General features: G+C 38.7%; 1 protein-coding gene across 1 annotated transcript; it reads left to right on the top strand.

Moving 5' to 3' along the window:
* Window positions 1–527: 527 nt before the first annotated feature.
* LOC103768346 lies at window positions 528–14,400 on the top strand (the record flags this gene model as incomplete). The annotated part of the gene is made up of 4 exons (XM_008935490.1): window positions 528–742; window positions 10,446–10,565; window positions 11,233–11,408; window positions 14,218–14,400. Coding segments are annotated over 4 exons (694 nt in total), but the record flags the coding sequence as incomplete, so codon positions are not given.
* Between the last annotated feature and the right edge of the window lie 1,032 nt (window positions 14,401–15,432).

The raw sequence follows: 15,432 nt of genomic DNA, 5'->3' as shown, positions 1-15,432 counted from the left end.
TGGACATTACATCGTAACTGGTCCCTTACTCATATGAATTATGCTTTTAAAGATTGCTGGATTACATCATTCTGCTCACTTTCCACTTTTCATCTTGCCTACTTGAGTTGGATGTAAGTTGTCAAAAAAACACAGTAAATAACATGTTTCTGGCTCAGGCAGTCACAAATTCATTAATAAGATAACTTTCTAAGACACAGCATTTTATTTTAAATCAATACATCAACCATAAATAAGAGGAATTGCAGTTTAGAATTCCAGCAGGAGTTCCCACATAGTAAACTGCCATAGCTTATATGTCTTGTGGAGTTTCCAGTAAGTGAAAGTACTGCTATAGCTTGATTTCATTTTACTAATGTAAAATGTTATCTTTATCATTTGTGAAAGCAAAAATATCATCTGATAATAAAAGCTCCAGAGCAATAAATGGTTTAAACTGTTCAGGTTTATTATTTAGTGTCATTCAGGGTTTGTTTTTTTTTTGTTCGATTTGTTTCCTACAATCTCAAAATTTTATCTTTTTCTAGATGTCCTGGGATAAGACAGCATGTAAAAAATGTGGATTAAGCTTTTTGATATTTTATGAATTTAAGCTGTTGGAAGAAAAAGTAAAAGCAATGGAAAAGGAGGTAAAATTTTGTGAAGAAAGTATAGAATGGGAAAAAGGACTTCAAGCAGAATTGCAGTTTCTTTACCAAGGCCTTCAACACTATCGAGCTGACAGTGAATCCAAAACAGACAGGTCAGTGTATTACCTAGTCTGATATTAGTCTCGTGTGTGTGTGTGTATTTAGGTAATTTCATTCCAAAGAAGTTTAAAATACAAATAAGATTTGCCTTTCTTTTATCAGATGTAGCATATGTACTGCAATACTGAATTTAAATCATCTTTCATAGTATTCTTCAGAAGCAAGCTTTAAATTCCTTAATACTTTGGAAACAGTCAATATATTTAAAGAAAAGCCGGAAGACTTTTCAGAGGCATTTCCCCTACACACACTCCAAAAGGGAGATGATCAAATATTTCGTCTTACCTTTTTGTAATAAAATTGTAATACTTTAAATGAAAACCCACAGTATTGGGAGTTTTACAGTTCTGAAATTTTTACTTCTTTTCTCATAGTAACATGGTAAAGAATTGCCAGTGTTCTTACCTCAAGAAGTTTACCGTTCACTCTCTGAAGGGGTGATACAGAATACCAAAGCAATTATGGAAATCTGGGGTATTGCTTGTGGTTCCTCAGAAACAGGAGTCTGCAAATGCTAGCTGGCCAGTGTGCGAAGGTCCCAGCTAAAGGGTGACTCTTGTCGCCTTAACAAGGGGACTCTGGTAGGTAGCAATAGACCTCAGAGCCGCATTTATATTTTTGGGGTGTGATGATTAGAACCTTTAAGTGTGCTGTCTTTCAGCTCATACTCACAGGCTTTTGTTGTGTTATACTTTACCACAACATGATAGCTTTAAACTTACAACAGGAAGTCATACTTTAAAAATATTTGTCCTTTTGATGAGCCTTGACAGCACAGCTTTGGTTCTTAAGCCTTCAGATTGGTACACCAAATAAAAAAGGGCTTTTTGGGATAGACATGAGAAAACAAAGCCTAAAAGGAAAGTTTCAAAGGAAAGTTTTCAAAGTTTTTCCCCTGCTGCCCACTCTTCCTTTATAATTTCTAATATTTTTCCTATTCTTTGAGTTTCTGGACTGATATTTCTGTTGCTATTATATAATAATTAACCTTCTCTTGCTATTCTGCTGTTTTGCTCCAGCATGACAATATAACACAAAATAGCAAAATAACAAATTGTATCTTTTTTGTGCTGTTCTGTGAAAGAAACTCAAGGTTTTGTCTTCCCCCAGATCTGAAGCACTTCCCTTCCTTTATGTTCCCTTGTCTTCTACTCTTTGTAGTTAGTTTTTTGATCTTTGAGGTCCCTTCCAAACCAAACCATTCTATGGGTCTATGATTTAATGCGGTACTATGTGCTGGTTTTCTGTATCCTAATTTTCTAACCTGATATTTTTGAATCTATTGTTATATTGCACTGATTGTTTACATCAGGACTATAAACATTGATATTTATAGATGGCTAATAAAAGATTAGGATGTGTTCAGAAGTCATGTAGGTATGGTGCACAGGGACATGGTTTAGCAGTGGAGAGCTGGGTTAATGACTGGACTTGATGATCTTAAAGGTCTTTTCCAACCTAAATGATTCTATGAGTCTAAGATACTTTATAAAAATGCAGTTGCTAAATTTTTCTAGTGATAAAATAATGTGGTACAAACAAGGGCATCAAACTTCTTGGTAATTTCTTGCTCATCTGAACCAAACTGTTTGTCAGAAGCTTTTTGTAAGAATAAGATTAAAATTTTGCTTGTCAGCTAGGTAATTTTTATTCTTGAGACCCCCAGAAGGGGTGGTTCTTGCGTGACTGACTCTAGTAGCAAGTGATCTAGCTGATAACATGGGATGTTTGGAGTATTAAGGTGCTCTCAAGAGATTGGACTGGAAGGCTGTGGAAACACTACAGAAGAAATGACAGCTTGGCTATAGGTGAAGCACTCAAATCCATTAACTTTTTTTTGTTTTTTAATCCCTCAAATACTCTTAAGAATTTAATGTCACTATTAATGGATGTCGTTAGACTTGCCTTTGGTTTTATTACTAATAAAAAATTAATTTTAAAATACAAGTTCACAGAAAGGTGAACAAAATCCATGTATCTCATAGATCGCTCTCCTCATATTGTTTCTTGCAGTATTTTTTTATTTGTACTGACCACCCTCCCGCCCCTCCAAATATTCAATGTTTTCTTTGATTTATCATCATAATTTTGAAGAGAGCATTTGCTCCTTGTTACTTTAACAGCTCTGGGTGGCTGTTACAGCAGCAGTATTCAGTGTGTTAGCAAATGCAGTGACAGCACATTCTTCTTGCTGGGGATCATCTACCAGAGGTAAACTTAAAATTTTCATTTAGCTGACTTTTTGTAGTAAAGCTGGAACAGTTAATAAAATTTTTATCTCTGCATTTTTTCCCCCTAAGGCCCGACTTGATTTAAAACCTGCTGAAATCAAGTGGAATACTTTCAGCAGGCTTTCATTCAGGCCATAAATCAACTATTGAGCCTTGTTAAGTAACTTGTCTCAATATTCCTTATCTCCTTTTTTACTCTCTTGTTACCTTGTGCTGTTGGCATCAACTAATTGTTCAACATGCCATCTCTGATTCTTTACAAATCATTCCTCCCAAACTGAAAATGTTTAACTGAAGCCAAATAGGCCTTTTTAAAAAAAAAAAAATAAAATAGATCTGTTAGGCCAAGAGATTTAATCTTTCTTGTTAGCTGCAGACCGTTTCATTTTTGTATTCCTTTTAGGTTCAAGTATTGTTGTTGTTTGTCCCTGTGGTTAACCTTGAAAGCCGCCCGTGAACTGGAACTTTTGCAGAAATTAGTTACCTACCTTTTGGGATCTTGTCAGAAGAAGGGGAGCTAACCTTCATGCAGTGAACTACACTGATTCGAGTTAGCTATTCAGGTCTTATTAAAGTGTTAAAATCACTCTAATTCCAGAATACTTGCAGGAGAGCTATTCCTGGAGGTCTATGGCTAGCCTGAAATAGCAATGCCCAAACAGATTTAAATACTAAAGGTGATTTTTAAAGATTTAGTGGTGATGAGTGTCATAAGTGTGACAAGGAGCAAAAATTTTTTATGATGATTTGACATGGGAAAAGTTGTATAGATGTCACTTAGCAAGTCTTACATCAAAGATCACTTGTGAATAGATTCCTGAAACCTTTTCTTACAAATCTAGTAGAGAGAGGTACTTGTTGGTTACTATTATGAGACTTAATACTCTTGAGTCCTGCAAATGTTTGTTGCACACTCTCTCCATAAATATAACATTTAAAGATAATGTAAACCTAACATTTTATCTAGTGGAAACCATATTTTTCCATATTTGTGCTTTTTTTTTTTTTTCTGAGTTTTTGTCTGTTCTCACTGCAATTGCAAAACTTAATACCATGAAAAAAGCTCAATTGTTGAACTTGCCTTACATAAATCTCCCTTTTTGCAACACGATTGCTTAGGAAAGCAACAGCAACCACCTGACTTGGTGAAGCCTGAACTTGTACTAAAAACCCAAAGTGTCTGGGCAGTGATAACATCCCACTGCCCTGCCCTTAGCTACCAACCTGCACAGCGGTGTGGGAGAAGCAACGTGTGGTTTCTTGTCCTGGGAGACTCAAAGTACTACAGGTGGGGAGTGGCACATGATTTGAGAATGGTGTCACCATTTTAAAAATAGGTTATGGAGGGAAAGAACACAAGTCAAAAAGGTCACTTTAATAGCTTTGGGGTTTTATATATTTAGTGATAGAAGAAATGGGCGTAAGTGGTGCCAGGAGAGGTTTAGATTACATATTAGGAAGATTCTTTCCTGGCAGAGTGGTGAGCCATTGGACCAGGCTGCCCAGGGAGGTGCTGGAGTCACCATCCCTGGAGGAGTTCAGAAAACCAAATCTGTAGACGTGGCACTTGGGGACATGGTTTAGTGGTCATTGGAGTGTTGGGCTGATGGTCAAACTCAATCATGAGGTTTTTTTCTATTAACACTATTAAATGCCAAGACTGGTGATGATGATGATTATGCCAAGACCAGCAAGACAAAACTGGTCACAGAGATAGTTCAGAAGAGTCATTCATGAGGTGCAAAACTCAGCAGTAATGCTCGGCCTTCTCCCAAATGCTTGATAAAATGAACTTTGTTCTGTTGAAAGAAAATTCCTTACCTGGAAGAGGCTGAAACAGTGGAAAAGGCAACATGAAATCTGCATTTTTGCTTCCATGCATACTTTTCATGTATATTTAATTTAAAATATTTTAATATTTAATAGGGAAAATTAAAATTTGAATTTACATTTTAAAAGATAACAAGAGTTTTTGGCCTGTGAGAACAGTGCTACATACTACAAAATGGCCTTGAGGGGTGGCCATTTTATTGTAACCTGGTTATGATATCCATAAATTGTCAGAGAATTGAATTTGTGTTTAATATTGCATAGTGGACATAAGAAAATGGTGTGGTGCGCATTTGTTTATTTTTTTTTCTTTTCATGGGGAGTTATTTATTCGTTCTGAGGAAAACTTTAGTTTCCATTTTCATTCAAAGATGTAATAACGTATGTAACAGGGTTGGCTTCATAAGCAAGACACTTGTCTAGCTTGAAAAACAATCCAAATGCATAAAATGAATTATATTTGTTATAGGTTACGGAAATACAATGTATTGTCTTAATATAATTTTGTGCTCTCTACTGCAAATGTAGCAACTAAGATTTCTGCTTGGCAAGTATACTCCAACACACACCTTGGGAAACTTCTGTTGGAATTTGCTCGTGCGGATTTGTAGTATAAGTAAAAAGCCACCTCTACATTTGCCTTGGTGCCATTTTTTTTAATGCAATTATCAAATCACTCATAACAGTAATATTTTTTTTAAATTGAATCAGTGTAACTCCACTGATTTTTAAAGTTCTTTCAGGGTTACGCTGCTCTGACAGTGCAGAGTGTGACAGATTATGTAAACTGCGATTACTGAGGAGGAAATTAGTGGCTGGATTCGTAGATCTGGGAAATTGCATCTTGGGTTTCTTCAAAGATAATTTTTGAAGTGCTTGTGACAAGGCAGTCATCTTTCTATCATTGGTTTACAGACCTCTTCTAGAGGTGTACCTTTGCTGGAGCAAAAATGGTCCAAGCTGTCTTCATATTATCTCTGCTGAGATAATAAAGATAGATAGCAATTAATGCAAGATTGAAAATGACTGTCAGCCTACATGAGACTTGATAGAGAACTTTACCAAGAGCCTCTCGATGGCTGTCAGAGATAATTTTTGTTTGCTGTCAAACTGGGCAGTTTGTAACCTGCCATCCAGAGGTGGATGATTTTGTTAGTGACACGTGAAAGCTATTAAATAGCCTTGTCTTAACTTGAATACTCCATGCTGAACAAAATATATATATATATTTAAAAAAAAGACAATTATGAAGAAGTTTGTGGATGGTCTGTGCGGTGGGTTTCAGACTGTGCAATTTTACCCATCTTCTGTGCCCAATTTATGAATGAACGCTCAGCTTCTTCACAGGGCTGCACACTGCCTTGTCTGTTGGAAGGAATGCACCTTGACGAAATGAAAATGAGCAACGACCAGCTCTGAGCAGGTCCTAGAGTTTCATGGAACTGAAAATACTGTGGTGAAGCTTTCTTCCTTGATAGTGTGTTCCAGCCTCCTCTGTGTGTGTGTTGTCCCTGCTGACTCCAGGCAACAAGGGATGGAGTTGTTCTTCCACTTGTAGAGGGGCTGTGTACAGTCTGCAAAAGTTCTTTCTCCTGACCTTACTTCTGTGAAACACAGCTCCATAAATTCAAATGAACATAGTAACTGCTCTTGTCCTTACTTTTAGGACAAAGAGTGTATTTGTTTGCTGGCAAGAATCCCTTGCAACTACTCCTTTATTTTCTCATGCTGTTCTTTTTGTCAGCACTAGTAGTTAGGATGTTGTAATTCAACTCTTGCTCTGGGCAGGCTTCCTCCTGTACTCACCAAGGAAGGATGCTGCTTGCAAAGAAAGCCGATTTTCACAGTTCATGTGAACGATAGGACAGAGGATGAGATCAGTATGTTCTCAGGATTCTTCCGTCATGCCAGCATTTAACGATCCATTGTCCTTTTTCCTTTGTGCTAAATATCACCAAAACAGCCTGTTTAATTTTCTTGCCCTGTAGGGTGGTGATGGTGGACAGGGTGCAGCTGTCTTCTCCACTGGTTCTTTTGTGTGCGAGTGACCAAAACCTACTGGATCATTACCCTACTGGATGATGTCCCTTTGCACTCTGAAGCTGCAGTTCTGAGCTAACCTCATTGTGTCAGATCTCTGGAATGGAAAGAGGAAGAAAATGTGTCTGTACTTATTTGCAAGTTTCTTTTATAACCCAAAAGAAGTTCAAATGCTGCCCATTTGGCATGAGCATGAGTAGAAAATGAGCATCCAGTTTTCCGTAGATCCCAAAGTTTTGATTTGTTACTGTCAGTGATAAATCACCACTTTTTTCCTTAATGTATTGTTAATGGATTATTTAATCTCCAAAACCAGATTTGAATTTATGTAACTGTTAAGGGGATGGACATTTCCTCATCAGTCAGTGACAGCAATCTGATTCTGCTCCCAAATGCAATCAAACTTCATTTATTTAGAGTTTTATTTAAAAATTTTATTTAAAATAGAGACTTTGTTCTCTCCCCTCCTGCCCTTCAACTACCAAGAAATGTATGGGTAGGTATGGGTAAGTTTTCCTAGCAAGGTAATACCAGAAATTTCTACAATTTTTTCATAAGTTTTTCTTCCTCTTTTTTTTTCACTGATCACAGCTGAGCCCAAACAATTTGCTTTTTAAGTACCAGATGTTCAGTTCTGGTTTTGGCAAAGCTTTACAGATCCAAGTTTCTTTATCAGGACTAATATTTTTTAAAATTTGCATTTTGGTGCAGGTGTCTTATAGATGATCCATCTGATAACAGTAACTAATGCACATAAACCCTCTGGCTTAGTTTTTGTGTTTGTACTATAAATTAATCTCATTTTCTTTTGTTTTTTAAAAATTGAAGCAAAGACCAATGTAGTGCTTCTGCCATCCTTTGGTTTTGTAAAATATTTATTGATGCAAATATTTATTTACTCATGCCAATGAGTCACCAGTAAGGGAACAGATCATTTACTCTGCTTGCAGTGAGGTAACAACATTGAAAGCTGACAAAGGGACTATTTTAACAGTTGCACATAATTTTGGGGGATAGAAGACTAGGTTAGAATGGTTAGCTAGAGCTAGCAGAGGAGAAAGCAGCTGTACTGTCACTGAGTAGTGACGTGCTGTGTGCTGTTCCTGCACATGGAACACAGGAAGGGAATCGGGTTCAACTGTCCCTTGTTCCCGTACAGTTCCATTCATTCTGTTACAATTGTGGGAGTAAGTCCCAAGCTGTTGAAAGAACAGTGCTCAGTGTGTATCTATTTACCCTACCATATCTGTGCTTGGAAAACAAGCAGCTCGGGATGGCTGCTATAATGAAGGGGTTCAAAAGGTAAATTTTAGAGGCAAAGAATATCTCATAGGGCAGCTGCCTGGTGCACTGACCTGAGCAGTTGTGTCGGCAGGGGGGGAGAGGGGGGGGCTCAGAGTCCAGCATGAAAGTGGGTCCTGTCTTGAGCAGGCAGGAGACCAGCACATGTGGCTGTGGTGATGGAAAGCTCCCTGTGCTGCCTGGGGCCACCCTCCTCCTCCTCTGCTGTGAGCCGGTACCAAATACCCCTCAGTTCTTCTGTGGAACAAGCTGTTAGTCCACAGCAGTGAAAGAATGGGAGTTTTCCCTGCTGAAAGACCTGTCGATAAGGTGCTTAGGGACATGGCTTAGCAGTGGACTTGATAGAGTTAGGTTAATGGTTGGACTTGATCTTAAAGGTTGTTTCCAACCTAAAGAATTCTATGATTCTATACACCTGGAGTTGAATGTTCTTGCACGCAACCATGAGCACATATCATCTGTTTCTGATGGCTTTTCCCCCAGCACAGATACTCTACTTCTGCATTTTAAATCAGCATAAGTGCAGCACAGATGTGACAAACACGAATTTGCATTTTTAATAGGAGGGAGAGTACACACTGTATTTGTGAGTCCAGCTAACAGTAAGCTCTTCTTTCCCAATCCCAGACTTAGGTTCTTTATTGTTGTCAGATTTGAGGTAAAATGCTCAAAATTGCCACCTGCACTGTAATGTAAAAATCCATTTCATATTGGTGTGATGAAGCACCCTAGAAGATCAAGGAGGAGGAAGCATGAAAATTTTTTTCAAACTATTCAATTGTAGAATTACAGAATACCAGGTTGGAAGGAACTTCAAGGATCATCTGGTCCAGCCTTTCTTGGGAAAAAGGCAAATTCTTTACTTATTCAAGGTGAATGCTTAAAGAGGGTGTTGTGACAGTGTCTCCTTCAGTTGTCTTCTGTGAGACAATTGCTTGCAGGCAACCCAAAGAGTATGAGGAGAGGGAGGGGAACAAAAGGAGAGCAGAGGCTCTGGAGGAGCCCAACACCTGGACAGGATTTGTCAGGTAGAGCCACCAAGTCACATCCTTCCCACCCTGTCTTGTGGTCAACAGTGTTCTGAGCCCAAAATCTGTTGGGTGGGTTGGGTTTTCTTGGTTGTTTTTTTTTTTTGGGTTTTTTTTTTTTTTGTTTGTTTGGTTTTTTTTGTGGGGTGGGGTGTTTTTGTTTGTTTGTTTGTTTTTCCTGAAATAAAGGAGGGCAGTATAGAAAATAAATGTGTGTTTTCTCTGACCTGTTGTAGGTCAAGGTGGGAACATGGAAACCTTGCTCTAGTCCACAACTTCATGCCCTCTCCTTAAGTCTTCCTTAAGAAAAATGTAGGAAAATAGTCTTACTAAATTGACATTTTTTAGCATTTTGATGCTAATGTCATTGCCTAAGTACATAGAAGTAACATCTGGTGGAAACTTTTTTTGTGAAAAGCTTCTCCTTAGCTCTTTAAAATGCCATTGTCAAGCAATGGAGGCCTAAATTCCAGCTGATGTAAAAGTAACAGACAGGAGAATATTTGATGTGTATTTTTTCGTTAGTATTTGCTGAGCACCAGTTAATTAGTTCAGCACTGCAGAAGTACAGGTCCATGACTGTGAGTGAAACTGAGGGCAGAGGGAAACAAGGGCAACTGGGATTCATCTTTTGCAAATGTCTGAAATTTAAGAAACAGATAAGCACACTGGATGGGGAAAAAAAAGATGGTAAAAATTATCAAGTATTTATCATTTGTTGTTGGTTGACTTTAGAGACCGTCCCCTTCAACTTTGGTGAGCTCTCCATTAGACTTGCACACATGTCCTCGCAGTGGTGTGTGGAACCACCACAGCTCATCGTGGTACCCGCATCTCCCTGCTGGGACAGGGCACCTGCCTTTGGGGTGTTGTAGCCCCTAAGCTGGGTACCCACCTTGAACTTTAAACTGAGATTTTCATAATGGCATGGGTCTTGGAGGATGAATGAGTTCTGTGTTGCCTCTGTGAATGAACATGGGATTCTTAAGATACTTTCACAGCTTTGCATGTGAGCTGATATTGGACACACATTTCCACATTATTGTATAAATATGCATATTATTTTGAAAAAGTTGCCCAAGTTGCTCATACAGTGGCCAGCAGATTAAATTCTCTTCATGCAGACATCTGATACCTCAGTCTGAAATGTCTGTCACCTTCAAAAAGCCTTTCAGCATGTTTTTAATTTAAAGCTAAGACAAGAGTTTTACAAGTTGGTTAGTAGAGTAAATAATGCTTTCTCATTATTTTCTTTACATCTGTAGAATAAAAAACCTAACATGGGAACTTAAAACCAAGCAAGATGAACTAAAAAACGTGAAAGATGATTTGCAGTATTTCCAAGAGGAGAAGGAAGCTGCCTATAAGCAATCACAAGTGCTCAGGTAAGAACCCAAAAAGAAATGCTGATGTTGTGCCTCCTGTGAGCGCGTACAGTCCATTGAGAGGATTCCGTGGAGATGGGCATGGGCAGGAGAATGTGGTGAGTGAGAAAAGGGTTTATAACCCTCCAGGTGTTTCTCGCTTTTCCAGGATAGAGCGAGGTGCTGTAGTGTTAGCACATGTGACTGGAAAATCAGCAACTGCTGGTTGCTGATGTTAAGTTCTTCACAAATTTAAAAGCATTAACTAACACTTGAAAGTGAGTAGGTACCACTTGCTTGTCATGCATTGGAAAAACAGTATCTCTTAGATCTGTTTTTTATCTGTTTTTATCTTTATCTGTTTTTTATATAGAGTCAGCACAAGCTTGGACATACAGTCGTTGGAACGCGATTGCTCTGATTTTATAATAAAAAGTGATTTTACAAAAGTGATTGTTGTCTGAACAGTTTTCTCCATGTATATAAGTTCTAAATATTTAGAAGGGAGACGCCTACTATAAATATGCTCAATATACAGCATACTTCATACACTAAATTATTGTAACCCAATGCAGTATAAGTTATCATATAACAGAAGAGTTAGCAAGTTTACTTTAGTTCCTGAGTTCACTAATAGGATTTGGTAATTTTAAAACCCTACATCTGGTATAATTTTTCTGTCTTTCAGAAATGCACTGGAACACCACTGCTCAATTCTGAACAAGGCTGTCTCCCTCTTCCCTCTTATTAGAAGTGAACTAGATGGCATTAAAGATGTCATCTCCAGTAACCTGGAGAACTGGGCTGCCATGAAAGAAGAAATTTTTCTACAGATAAAAACTGTTAGCAAAGAAGCTTTGACAGGTAAATCACCTTGCGATAATTTTGGCAAGAGAAAATATTTTTTGGTAGTTAAGTGGAACGCAGTAAAATAAAGGTAAAATTAATGAGATAATTTCTAATTCTGACACTAACATGTCCAGATCTGAAGCATTAGAAGACCCAACCTACTGCTGTGGCACCACGTGAACAGAGTTGAACGTGGTTCTTTTCCTATCCACTGTGCACATCTGGTGGCCATGAGTACATGAGCCCTGTGAGGCAACCTGCACCCAACATGTAGCAGCTACTCCCTCCTCCCATTTCTGAAGAAGAAGAAGTAACACCCAAATACAGCTGTCTTTATCCGAGGGGTCTCTGGGGTTGACTGGGGCATGAAGCAGCCCATGGGCTGAGAATAATTCTCTTGGCCCGCAGCCTGCTTCCTGCTCAAACAAGGGCAGCCTTCAGGAGAGGAGGAGCTGGGAGCAAGTCACAACTGATGGCTTGTTGGTGAAGGTCGTGCCCAGCCCTGGGGCTGGCGGTCAGACTTGAAAGCTCAGATTTATCCTTGAATACCGATTTCACTCTGCCTCAGTTAAGGGTTAGTTTGGCTGAAATAAAAGTCTGCAGTGGTGTAACGACAGGCTGTAACCCCCAGATCATCCACACAGGCTCTGTGCTGGCTTGGGCAACTTTGGATGTAATTTTGGACGCAATTTTCCATGGATGGACATCTCTCACATCATTCTGCTGCTGAACTGTGGTGCAAATTCACAGCTTAAGCAAAACCTGCCTGCGTGGAGTATCTCAGAATAAATCTAGCTTTGTTTTAAACGCTAGCTCCCCAGTAGCCTATGCTTCCTGTGCAATCAGAAGTGATTTTTAATAGTTTCAAGGATTGCTTTGTTTGGACTGGGGAGAAAGAAGCAGGAGGGAGTGGGCAGCATGGCAGCGCCTGGTCCCAGCAGGAGGGAGCCCAGGAGGGAGCCCAGGAGACTCCTGCCTGCCAGGGCCGAGCATGGCAGGACAGTCACGCTTCACTGGGCCCTTCTGGCAAGGACAATTAATTGAAATGTCAGTGTCAGGATCATGCTTTTTGATTCATGACTTCATCTCCTAATTAGACCGAGTATTGTATGTCCCTGAGGATTCCTGTCTTCCTGTGCTCATTCTCTGCCTACTTCCAGCTAATAAAGGGAACATGAGCGTGAGTTTCTGCAGACGTCTTCGGCTTCAGAGAGATTCCTAACGTTTTAAGGCTTCTTTTCTGGACTGTTCCTTGTTTGATTTGTTGTAATACTGAAAATATATAGAATATTGGCGTGGAAACAGGAGTGCAGCTTTTCACATTCTTTTAATGTTTATATGTCCCATTGTACATGCTACACATCCCTGACTTCATTCAGTGTATCCCACTGAGAATAGTGCCACACTGAGTATTGCAGACATCCTTAAATCTGGCTTTCTAAGTCAAAACAATTTAGTCACACGTAATTATTTTTTTTTTTGGCCTGTGAAAAGCCTTTTGAAAGCTTTTTTGTGCTGTTTTGAGTCGTTCATTATTAACATATGGTAACATATAAATAGTAAAATAAACAAAAAAGTTTACTATATGTTTTTGGAACAAGATTTTCAGAACATGTTTTCTGTTCAGGTTTTGAGAAGAAAAAGGTTACATGAGCTGCTACTCTATGCCTAGACCAGTTTGCTTGGTTAGCTTGAAAACAGTTTTTAAAAGCTTTTGCATATGTAAATTATTTAGCCTTTGTTAATTAATTGCAAGTAGAAAGAAGTAGAAGAACTTAAAATAATTTCTCTATTTACATCATGTAGTCTAACAGTAAATTGATTTCCGTGTGGAGTAGCTGGGAAAGATTGTAGATAGAGAAAACATTTGCACCACAGAATTTAACATTTGCATGTGGGCAGCATATAAAACGTAAGTAAGAACTGATTTGACAACAGAATTAGGCCTCATCTAACTCAAACATCATTACTAATATAAATAAAAGTGATACAGGTTCTTTGGACAGCTGAACATTCAGGGCTGCAGTTGGAGAAGGCATAGAAAAGAATTGCTAATATTTTGGAAATGTTCAAATGCACTCATCAAGGATAACTGAATTCAGGAAAAATGATGAAAATGTAGGAGACCCACGGTACCCCACCCCTGATTTACTTAGTTACCTTACAGTAAAAACTGCCTGGGAAACTTCCTTGGGACTGCTGCTCTTCATGTTGAAGAGCTGATGAGAGATCGTGACCAAGCTTGGCTTTTAGATAATGAAGATGCACCTTGTGATTACTTTTAACAGCAGTAGTTACCTAAGGAGTGAAAAAATAAAGCACTTGCCAAAACATCTTCTGAACCAAATGTTTCAAATGGAGCTTTAGCAGAGGCTAACCCCCTTGCTATCTTCTCAAATTAATTTCAGAATGAGTCTGTGGTTTTTGTAGGGCAGAAATGGCTTGTGTATCTTCCTAAGACAAAAGGCTTGGATTCAAATATTTCTGTCACCTTTTTTTATTTCATTTGGAATATATACATTCATTTTAATTTGATTTTTGAGATCTTAGAAGAAATATTTATTACTGCTTAGGATAAAATTAGTATTATTTGTCAGCAATAGGTGTTTGGCTAAGTATAAGTTATTTGTGTAAAGAAATAGTGCACAAAACATTGGCCCTCTACATGTTCAGCAGAAGTGTTGCTAATGTATGTTGACCGAAACTGGGGTAACAAAATGCTGAAATCCTGAGGTCATAAATCAGGTGTTACACTTTTTAGTGAAGAAGGTAAATCTGACAACAGTCTATGTGATTTTTTAAAATTTTCTTTTTTTCTCCTCAGAAATACCCAAACTGAATCAAAAATTAGCAAAGTCCCAGAAAGAGAAAGAAAGTCACCAAGAAAATGTAAAACAGCTGACCCTGATGGCTGACACAACTGAGCTGAAAATTCAGCTTCAAACTTTACTTCAGCAAGGGAATGAGCTGCAAAGTACGTGCCATGAGCTACAGAAGGAAACATTAGGTAAGAGAATTTTGATATGTCAAGCAAATTTCCAAGTAAATGCACATTTTTTTAAAAGCACTAAAGTTGTGGCTGTTACTGTGAGACTTTCAACAGCCCAACTCAGGCCTGGACAGAAGGTGGGTGTTGTGCAGTCAGAAGAACAGAATGTCATTGGGAGGAGTTTGTAACCCTGCTGGGAACCCAAGTCAGCTGAGGAGGGGTGGGGGAAGTGGAGGAAGGAAGGAAAACAGTAGAGATGGTGGTAATACATTTGTGCTGTTACTTGTCCATCTTACATAAACATCAGGAAGAGAGCCCTGAGATTAAAAGAAATGCCCTCCTCCTGAGTGAAAGGCCAGGCAGGATTTTTGCCTCTCAGCAACAGGACTGAGAAGCAGGTCAGGCTAAACCAGTCTCTTTTCTTATAAATTCATTAAACTTGAGACTTTCTAATGATCTGCTCTTGTTACTGTTTCTCAAGAAGCTAGAGAGTCCTCTTGGAAGCTTTTAAGAGCAGTGAGAACACTTGAAATTATAGTATCTTGTGAGCTCTGTTGAGACAATAACTCATTACAAAAAGATGATTTGTTAGTATCTCTTGACTGTCTTTTCTCTTTAAAGCCATGTTGCATTCCTCATGCTGGCTCAGAGACACTTTGAGACCTTGAGAACATATAGAGGTTGTTCTGTTCCGGGCACAGCTTTGAGTCACCAGATTGGCCCAACAGTCACCATGCTGCCTTATGCACAGTATGTCAAATTGAAAGCAGTGGGCCTCAGTGCTGGTCATGATGAAGGAATTCCACTGATCCTAGGAGACTGGTGATAATATCAATTGTAAGACTACAAAGCAGAAGACTGCAGACACTATGTTGCTGAGAACAATCTTTTTGTCATTGTATAAACAGTGCTTTTGGGAAAGCTCCAGCAGCAATGTGTTTGAATGGTAGAAATGAGCAGATAATGCTCCATTATTTTCTAGACAGTGTCTGTATTAGAAAGAGACTTAATATATCTTCCTTTTTTTGTGTGGTATTTATTCAAAACCCC

This window comes from Merops nubicus, unplaced genomic scaffold (assembly GCF_000691845.1).
Source record: "Merops nubicus isolate BGI_N331 unplaced genomic scaffold, ASM69184v1 Scaffold48430, whole genome shotgun sequence".
NCBI lineage: Eukaryota > Metazoa > Chordata > Aves > Coraciiformes > Meropidae > Merops > Merops nubicus.
Note: the sequence above shows the minus strand (reverse complement) of the source record. Positions and strands in the feature narration are given on the sequence as shown.